Source organism: Furipterus horrens, unplaced genomic scaffold (assembly GCF_987537825.1).
Source record: "Furipterus horrens unplaced genomic scaffold, mFurHor1.1.pri manual_scaffold_17, whole genome shotgun sequence".
Lineage (NCBI taxonomy): Eukaryota > Metazoa > Chordata > Mammalia > Chiroptera > Furipteridae > Furipterus > Furipterus horrens.
In genome coordinates, this window is record NW_028327187.1 from 12,255,200 (window position 1) to 12,265,420 (window position 10,221).

Sequence of the window (10,221 nt, forward strand, 5' to 3'; positions counted from 1 at the left end):
TTTTCTTGCCTTACTTTAAGGGCTAGGCCTTCCAGTGTTGCGTTGAATAAGAATGATGGATGTATATCCTTGTTTTGTTCCTGATCTTAGAAAGAAAGCATTTAATTTTTATCCATTAATTATGATGCTAGATGTAGGTTTATTTTTAGAGATGCTCTTTAAGAGGCTGAGAAAATTCCCCTCCATTCCTAGTATACTGAGGTTTATTTATTAATTTTTTAATCATGATTTGGTCTTGAATTTTGTCAAAAGCTTTTCTGCATTACCTGATATAATTAAATGTTTTTTCTTCTTTAGTCTGGTGATATGGTAAATTATATTGATTGAGTTTTGAATATTGAACCAACCCTGCATACCTGGAATAAATCTACTTGATCATAGTGCATTATCCTTTTTATATATTATTGGGTTCAATTTGTTAACTTTTTGTTTAGAATTTTCGCATCTAAGTTCAGGTTCTGTATTTTTCTTTTTTGTGTGTTGTCTTTATCTGGTTTTGGAATCTGGATAATATTAGGGAGGAGTTACCTCCTCCTATTTTCTGGAAGACATTGTATAAAATTTGTGTTAATTTTTCTTTGAATATTTTGTAAAATTCTTCAGTGTAAAGAACCTAGACCTAAAGATTTCTTTTCTGGGAGCTCTTCAATTATAAAATGTAATTTCTTTAATGGTTGTAGAACTATTAAAATTATCTATTTCATCTTGGTAGACTTTCAGTAGCTTGTGGGTTTTGAGAAGTTGGTCCATTTCTTCTACATTGAATTTATAAACCTAAAGTTATTTGTAGTATTCTCTTATTAATCCTTTAATAGCTGAAGAATCAGTAGTGATATCCCCTGCTTCATTCCTGATATTGGTAATTTGTGTTTTTTTCATTATTTAAGGATATTTTATTGATTATGCTATTATAATTGTCCCAATTTTCCCTCTTTGCTCCCCTTTGCCTGGTACGTACTTTCCCTTCAGCAATCCCCGCTTAGTTCGTGTCCACGGGTCATGCGTGTAAGTTCTTTGGCTTTTCCCTTTCTTACACTAGTCTTAATATCCCCCTGTCTATTTTGTTCCTACCAATTATGCTTCTTAATTCCTGCACCATTTCCCCACTTCACCCCCTTCCCCTTCCCCTCTCTCAGCTGATAACCCTCCAAATGATCTCCATACCTATGACTCTGTTCCTATTCTGGTTTGCTTAGTTGAATTTTGTTTTTGTTTTTAGATTCAGTTGTTGATAGTTGTGAGTTTGTTGTCATTTTAATGTTCATAATTTTGATCTCCTTTTTCTTAAATAAGTCCCTTTAATATTTCATGTAATAATTACTTGGTGATGATGAGCTCCTTTAGCTTTACCTTGTCTGGGAAGCACTTCATCTGCCCTTCCATTCCAAATGATAGCTTTGCTGGATAGAGTAATCCTGTTTGTAGGTCCTTGCTTTTCATCACTTTTAATATTTCTTGCCAGCTCCTTCTTGCTTGCAAAGTTTCTTTTGAGAAATCAAGTGATAGTCTTATGGGAACTCCTTTGTAGGTAACTCTGCTTTTCTCTTGCTGCTTTTAAGATTCTCTCTTTATCTTTCACCTTTGACATTGTAATTATGACATGTTTTGGTGTGGTCCTCTTTGGGTCCAACTTGTTTGGGACTCTGTGCTTCCTGGACTTTATATATATTTCATTCTCCAAATTAGGGAAGTTTTCTTTCATTATTTTTTCAAATAAGTTTTCAATTTCTTGCTCTTTCTCTTCTTGTACATTTAAAGTTGTCCCAGAGGTTCCTAAGCCTCTCTTTGTTTTTTTGTTTTTTTCATTCTTGTTTCTTCTTTCTGTTCTGGTTGAATGTTTATTTCTTCCTTTTGTTCCAAACTGTTGATTTGAATCCAGGCTTCTTTCCCTTCCCTTCCCTGTATGTTTTCTTTATTTCACTTTATGTAACCTTTATTTCTGCTTTTATTTTATTTTTTTACCATATTTTATGAGTTCCCTGAGCATCCTTATCACCAGTGTTTTGAACTCTGCATCTGATAGATTGGCTATCTATGTTTTGTTTAGTTCCTTTTCTGGGGTTTTGTTCTGTTCTTTCATTTGGGCCATATTTCTTTACCTTCTCAATTTGGCAGCCTCCGTGTGTTTTTTGCTGTGTATTAGGTAGAGCTGCTTTTACTCTCTGTCTTCGTAGGGTGGCCTTTGTATCAAAGGCTCCTGTAAATTGTGTGGGGCAGAGCCTTAGGTAATTGCCAGGGTGGGGAAACCAACTTCACCACTTTGTGGCCGTGTTTGTGGTTGGGGGCTTGGATAGAGGACTATGCCACTGCCTGGCTTCTGGCAATTTTCCAGGCACTCACCCCATTTTCAGTCACTTCAGCCACTTCCCGTATGTGATTGGCACCCTTCCAGTTGCTTCCCTTGGGTTTGTGCACGTTCTAAGGCCATGTGGGCCCTTTAAGTGGTGAAAATCTGGCAGTTTCTTCTGCTGCCCCAACCCCCACTGATTTTTACAGCCAAAGGTAATGGGGATTTATCTTCCCCATGCTGGAACCCTGGGCCGTGCTGTCTGGCCTGGGGTTAGGCTCACTTGCTTCCAGGGTACCCCTCCTGATTTTTACCCACCACATATGAATGTGAGACAGCTCATTCCTCTGTTGCTCCCACTTGTCTGAGCCACACCATCTCTCTGCCCTGTCTCCGTGATTTTGCCCACCCCTCCTATCCATCTGGGTGAACGTGGCTTCCTTAAGTCCTTGGTTGTTGGATTTCCATATAGCTCAATTTTCTGATGGTCTTGGTTGTTATTTCTTTTTGAGATCTGGTTGTAATTCTTTCTATGGCTGGGTGAGGAGGCAGAGCGTGTCTACCTACACCTCCATTTTGACCAGATATCTGTTTTTTCTTTTTATTTGTGTCAGTATTGCTAGAGGTTTGTCAATTGTATTGATTTTTTTCTGAAGAATAAGCCTTTTGTTTCATTGACTTTTCTCCATTGTTTTCCTGTTTTCAATTTTATTGATTTCTGCTCCCATCTTTATTATTTTCATCTTTCTGCTTGATTTGGGTTTATTTTGCCCTTCTTTTATTGGTTCTTGAAGTAGGTATTCAAACTATTTGTTTGAGACCTTTCTTCTTTTTCTATTGTAAGCATTTAGTGCTATAAATTTCCTTGCCTGCTTTAGTAGCATCTCCCAAATTTTGATGTGTCATACAGTAATTTCATTTTTTTAATCCTTATCTGAGAATAGGGAAAGAGGAAGGAAGGGAGAGAGAGAGACAGACAGACAGACAGAGAGAGAGAGAGAGAGAGAGAGATGTTAATGTGAGAGAAAAACATCAGTTTTCTCCAATATGTGGGGATCAAACGTGCAACCTTGGTTTGATAATAAGTTCCCTGACTGAAGATCAAACCCACAACCTTTTGGTGTGTGGGACGATGCTCCAACAAACTGAATCACCCAGCCAGGGCACTTATTTTTATTTATTTCAATATATTTTTTTAAATTTCCTTTAAAAGGAGAAAGAAGGCAGGTGAATAGGTGGAAGTAACACTCATCTTTTCCCAAGACCATATTGGAGTTACAACTAAGTATGGAACAATCATCCCGAAAAAAACAACTGAAGACTAGCTGATTAAAAGTATTGTAACTAAGGATTTACAGAGTAACCTGAATTGAGACTAATGGGAAGGGCAGAGATGCAAAATGGGTTGGCCCTGCAGGCCCTGAGATGCCACCCCACCACAAAGGTCTGTGGGTCTTAAGCGGATGATGTATCCTGATCATTTCGCTGAGTGACCTCAAACCCAGCATTGGCACCAAGTTTCAATCTGTATCAACCTGATAAACAGCACTCACCCCTACTCAGTGACTCACTGAGAACCTATCTCATACCACTTGTGATAGACCACACAGTAGGACACAAAATGAGTCTCAATAAATTTAATAATGTTGAAATTATATCAAGCATATTTTCTGACCACAATGGTCTGAAACTAGAAACCAATTACAAAAAAAAAGTCTGAAAAACACATGAAGACATGGAGACTAAATAACATGTTATTAAACAATGAATAAGTTAACAATGAGATCAAAGAAGAAATCAAAGGATATCTGAGACAAATGAAAATGAAAACACAACAACCCAAAATTTATGGGACACAGTGAAAGCAGTCCTAAGAAGGACATTCATAGCAATACGACCTACCTCCAGAACCAAGAAAAATATCAAATAAACAGTCTAATGTTGCACCTAAAATAACTAGAAAAAGAATAACAAACAAAGCCCAAAATGAGTAGAAGAAAAGAAATGATAAATATCAGAGCATAAGTAAAGAAAATAGTCTAAAAAAATGCAAAATATCCATGAAACCAACAACTGTTTTTTGAAAAGTTAAATAAGATTGATAAATCTTTAACCAGACTCATCAAGAAAAAAAGAGAGAGGACTCATATAAATAAAATCAGAAATGAAAGAGGAAAAGAAACAACTGAGACCAAAGAAATACAAAGGATTGTAAGAAAATATTAGAAACAACTATATGCCAACAAATTGGACAATGTGGAAGAAATGGATAAATTCCTAGAAACATACAATCTTTCAAAACTGAATCAAGAAGTAGAGAAAATCTGAACAGGCTGTCTACAACTAGTGAAATTGATGCAGTAATGAAAAAGCTTCCGAAGAAACAAAAAAGTCCTGGACCAGATGGCTTCACAGGTGACTTTTACTAAACATTCAAAAAAGAACTAACATCTGTCCTTCTCAAACTATTCCAAAAAGGTCAAGAAGAGGGAAGACTTTCAAGCTCATTTTACAAGGCCAGCATTATCTTAATTCCAAAGCCAGAAAAAGACACTACAAAGAAAAAAAATTATAGGCCAATATCCCTGATGAGCATAGATGCAAAAACCCTCAACAAAATATTAGCAAACAGAATCCAGCAACACATTAAAAAGATCATACACCATGATCAAGTGAGATTAATTCTTAGGATGTAAGGTTGGTATAATTTCTGAAAATCAATTAATGTCATACACCACATAAAGGATAAAAATCACATGATATACTTTTCGTCCGACATCTTCTCAGGAAAGGGTGGTAGCAGCTGCTCCAGAACTTCGCTATGCCGCCCAAGGACGACAAGAAGAAGAAAGATGCTGGAAAGTCAGCCAAGAAAGATAAAGACCCAGTGAACAAATCTGGGGGCAAGGCCAAAAAGAAGAAGTGGTCCAAAGGCAAAGTTCGGGACAAACTCAATAACCTAGTCTTGTTTGACAAAGCAACATACGACAAACTGTGTAAGGAAGTTCCCAACTACAAGCTTATAACCCCGGCTGTTGTCTCTGAGCGACTGAAGATCCGCGGTTCCTTGGCCAGGGCAGCCCTTCAGGAACTCCTTAGTAAAGGACTTATTAAACTAGTTTCAAAGCACAGAGCTCAAGTAATTTACACCAGAAACACCAAAGGTGGGGATGCCCCAGCTGTTGGTGAAGATGCATGAATAACAGGTCCCACAAGCTGTACATTTTGAAAAAATAAAACTTTATTAAATCAAAAAAAAAATCACATGATACTATCAACAGATGCAGAAAGAACATTTTACAAAATTCAGCCCCTCCATGATAAAAACTCAGTAAAATGGGAATAGAGGGAACGTACCTCAACATAACAACGGCCATATATTACAAACCTTGCCTTTACGATCAGGAACAAGACAGGGGTGTCCACTCTCACCACTTTTGTGCAACATAGTACTGGAAGTCCTAGCCACAGCAATCAGGCAAAAAGAAATAAGTCATTTAAACTGTAAATATAGAAGTAAAACTCTCATTATTTGCAGATGACATAATACCGTATATAGGGAACCCTAAAGATTCCACCAAAAACTACTAAAACTGATAAATGAATTTAGTTAAGTAGAATACAAAATTAACATTCAGGAATCAGTTGCATTTTTAGTCACCAATAATTAGCTATCACTAAGGCATATAAGAAAAAAATTTCATTTACAATTGCATCAAAAATAATATACCCAGAAATAAATTTAACCAAGGAGGTAAAGGACCTGTATTTAAAATGTAATAAGATACTGAAGAAAGAAATTGAAAAAGTTGCAAATAAATGGAAGCATATACTTTCTTCACAGATAGGATGATTTGGCATTGTTAAAATATCTATTATTGACCAAAGCAATCTATAGGTTTAATAAAATCCCTATCAAAATAGCAATGAAATTTTTCACAGAACAAGTACATACAAGCAATTCTAAAATATATATGGAACCACAAAAGACCCCGAATAGCCTCAGCCACTTTGAGAAAGAAGAGAAAAATTGGAGGCATCACACTACCTGATATCAAACTATATTACAAGGTATGGTAATAAAAACAACATGGTACAGTCATAAACACAGACATATAAATCAGTGGAACAGAATAGAGAGCCAGAAGTAAACCCACACCTATATGGTCAATTAATATTTGACAAAAGTGGCAAGAACATACAATGGTATAAAGACAGTCTATTCAATAGATGGTGTTGAGTAAATTGGATAAATACATGCAAAAAATTAAACTAGACCATGTTCTTACACCACATACAAGAACTTAAAATGGATTAAAGACTTAAATGTAAGACTTGAAGACGAAAAACTCCTAGAAGAAAGCATAGGCAATAAAATATCTGACATTTGTCATTGCAATATATTTTTTTCTGATATATCTCCTCGGGCGAGGGAAACAAAAACAAAAACAAACAAACAGGACTACATCAAACTAAAAAGTGTTTGCACAGCAAAAGAAACCATCAACAAAATAAAAAGACAACCTATTGAATGGAAGAAGATATTTGCCAATGCTACATCTGGTAAAGGGTTAATATCCAGAATTTATAAAGAATTCATGCAGCTCAACACCAAAAAAATCAAACAATGCAATTTAAAAATGGAGAGAGTATCTGAATAGATACTTCTCCAAAGAGGACATACCAATGACCAGTAGACATATAAAATGTCACTGATCATCAGAGAAATGCAAAGTAAAACCACGATGAGGTATCACCTCACACCTGTCAGAATGGCTATCATCAATAAATCAACAAGCCACAAGTGCTGATGAAATTGTAGAGAAAAGGGAACCCTTCTGCATTGTTGGTGGGAATGCAGACTGGTGCAGCCACTGTGGAAAACAGTATGGAGTTACCTCAAAAATCTTTAAATGGAACTACCTTACGACCCAGTGATTCCTTCTTGAGCCATGAATTATTTAGAATTATGTTGTTTAGTTTCCAAGTGATTGGAGATTTTTTTGTTATCTTTATGTTATTGATTTCTAGTTTAATTCCATTATAACAAGAGAATATACTCTGTACGATTTCAGTTCTTTTATATTTATAAGGTTTGTTTTATGCCCCAGGATATGGCTTATCTTGGTCAATAATCCATGAGTACTTGAAAAGAGTATCTATTCTTCTGTTGTTGAGTGAAGGGTTCTATAAATGTCAATTAGAGCCTCTTGGTTGATGGTGGTGTTGAGTTTTTAATTTTTGCTGAATTTGTCTAGTTGTTCTATCAATTGATAAGAGAGTGTTGAACTCTGTAACTTTAATTGCAAATTTGTCTCTTTTGCCTTACAGCATTCTCAGTTTTTGCTTCATGTATTTTTTTTTTCTTCATGTATTTTTAAGCTTTACGGTGGTGCATCTACATTTAGGATTGCTATGTTTTCTTGGATTGATGCTTTTAACATAATGTAATGTCCCTAGTAACTTTTTTTGTTGTTGTTGCTCTGAAGTCTACTTTACCTGATATTAACATAGTTTCTCCTGTTTTTAAAAAATTAATGTTTGCATGATACATCTTTTCATTCTTTTATTTTCAACCTACCTATGTTGCTATGTTTGAAGTGAGTTTCTTGCAGATAGCATTTAGTTGGATTTTATGTTTTTTTTTTAAATCCACTCTACTCATCTCTTTCTTTTATTTTATTCAGCTTTATTTTTCATTGGTTTCATGTGTACAACTTCATGGTTAGACAATCATATACTTTACATAGTGTTTTCCTCGATATTTCCAGTATTCCAACAGGCACCATACCTATTTATCACAATATTCTTGATATGTTCCTTAAACTTTACTTACATCCCTATTACAGTCCCGTAGCTACTAATTTATATTTCTTAATACCTTCACCTCTTTAACCCAGTCCCCCAACCTCCATCTCCTCTGACAACCACCAGTTTGCTCTCTGAGTCTGTTTCAATTCTGTTTGTTCATTAATTTTGTTCTTTAGATTCCTCATATAAGTGAAATCATATGGTATTTTTCATTTAGATTTATTTATAATGATTCTGAGTATACTGTTTTGTACAGTCTTTTAGAGCTTGCTTTAGGTAATATCATATACATATGGAACTTATAGCTTACTGGTGTTCAAGTTAAGTTCTGACTGATTCACTTTTAAATCAGTAAGTTAAATTCTATTGATCTCTCTTCAAATTCATTGATTCTATCCTCTGTCATCTCCACTCTATTATTGAGTCTATCCAGTGAGTTTTTTACTTCAGTTGTTTTTTATTCCTTAATTCCTATTTATTTTTGATAACTTCTATTTTTTATAGAGATTTTCGATTTTTTATTTATTTCAAGTAAATTTGTAATTGCTTGTTGAAGCATTTTTAAAAACAATTTTGCTTATTTATTCATTCTTAAGAGAGGGGAAGGGAGGGAAAAAAAGAGAGAGAGAAACATTCATCAGTTGCTTCAACTGTTCCCTGGGGAACTGAACTGGCCACCTTTCACTTTACGGGACAATGCCCAACTAACTGAGCCACCAGATCAGGGCTGTGATGGCTGATTTAAAACACCTTGTCAGTTAATTCCAACATCTGATTCATCTTGCTATTGATGTCATTGATTGTCTTTTCTTCTCAAGTTGTGGTTTTCCTGGCTCTTGTTATGATGAGTGATTTTCTTTTGCATCCTGGACTTTTTGGTTATGTAAGGAGAGTCTTGATCCTATTTTAGCCTTTTACTTTAGCAGGCAGTCACCCTGTTTGGGTTTAGCACGTATATTCAGGTCTGCTTCTGTGGGTTGTAGGTCCCATGACAGCAGTTCAATTTTCCAAGCCATTGCAATATTATTTTGGTATGCTCAATTCTTTTGTGGGCTCCCACTCAGTCTACATTGGTGCTGTCTGAAGGGGCAGAAGGTCCTTCCCTGAGCCTCTTGTGTATACTGGGTGATCTTCTGGGAAATGGGGAGGCTGCTGAAGCCACTGTGCCTGGGTCTTCTTATGCCACTGGGTGTACAGTAGGGAGATAGATATGTGGCTTTCCTACTGCTGCTGCTGTAGGCAAATTAGGCTGCCTGCCTGTGTCCTGGTTCTGGAGTGGGAACTGAGACAGCTCAGGGCTTTGCAGCTGCAGGCAGTTTGCATCACCCTCTGGGGTTTTGGTTGTGGGGTGGGTTTAGTTTCCCCTACTAGGTCTCTGTTGGGTGTGTGTGTGTGTGTGTGTGTGTGTGTGTGTGTGTGTGTGTGTGTGTGTGTGTGTGTACCAGTGGCGGTGGTTTTGGGTTGCAGGTCTCTTTGGCACCCAGTGTAGGGGTATATGAGGGATAAAAAGAAACGCAAGGGAACTCACCCTGTTGTCGTTTCTCAAGTTTGGAAATTCTTAGTCAGTCTACCTGCTTTTCTGCTTTCAGAGTCCTTTTCATTATTACCTGTTGAATAATTTCTAGGAATTATAGTTGCACTTGAAGGAGAGAAACAGGAAAAAATGAGCCTATATCATCTCGTTTTGAAACTAGATGTTCCCTAGTGTAGTTTCTTCTTAATTTGTAGAGAGAGGGGAAGGGATGGAGAAAGAGAGGGAAACATTGATGTGTTAAGAGAAACATTGATCGTTGCCTCTTGCGCGCCCCCAGCTGGGGACCTGGCCTACACTCAGGCATGTGCCCAGACTGGGAATCAAACAGGTGATCCCTTGGTTTGCAGGCCAGCACTCAATCCACTGAGCCCCACCAGTCAGGCCCTAGTATAGTTTTAAAATACTATTTTAGTATGAGTGAATTTGAGCATCTTCTGGTAAGTTTTAAAGCCACGTTAACTTCTTTTTCTGTATTTAATTTTGGTATTATTTGCTCATTTTTATATTGGGCTGGTGGTCTTTGACATATTGATTTGTAACAGCTGTTTTCATATTCACTATGAGTTGCAGATATTTTCCCCAGATTATT

General features: G+C 36.5%; 1 protein-coding gene across 1 annotated transcript; it reads left to right on the top strand.

Moving 5' to 3' along the window:
- The first annotated feature begins 5,055 nt into the window (after positions 1–5,055).
- On the top strand, positions 5,056–5,542 carry LOC149990537 (small ribosomal subunit protein eS25). The gene has a single exon (XM_090264718.1). It carries the CDS (start codon positions 5,109–5,111, stop codon positions 5,484–5,486), a length of 378 nt encoding a protein of 125 aa, XP_090120844.1. The 5' UTR covers positions 5,056–5,108; the 3' UTR covers positions 5,487–5,542.
- Positions 5,543–10,221: the final 4,679 nt, after the last annotated feature.

What these genes read in the sequence shown, in the direction of transcription:
- LOC149990537 (XM_090264718.1), top strand. Translation starts at nt 5,109, where the DNA reads ATGCCGCCCAAGGACGACAAGAAGAAGAAAGATGCTGGAAAGTCAGCC.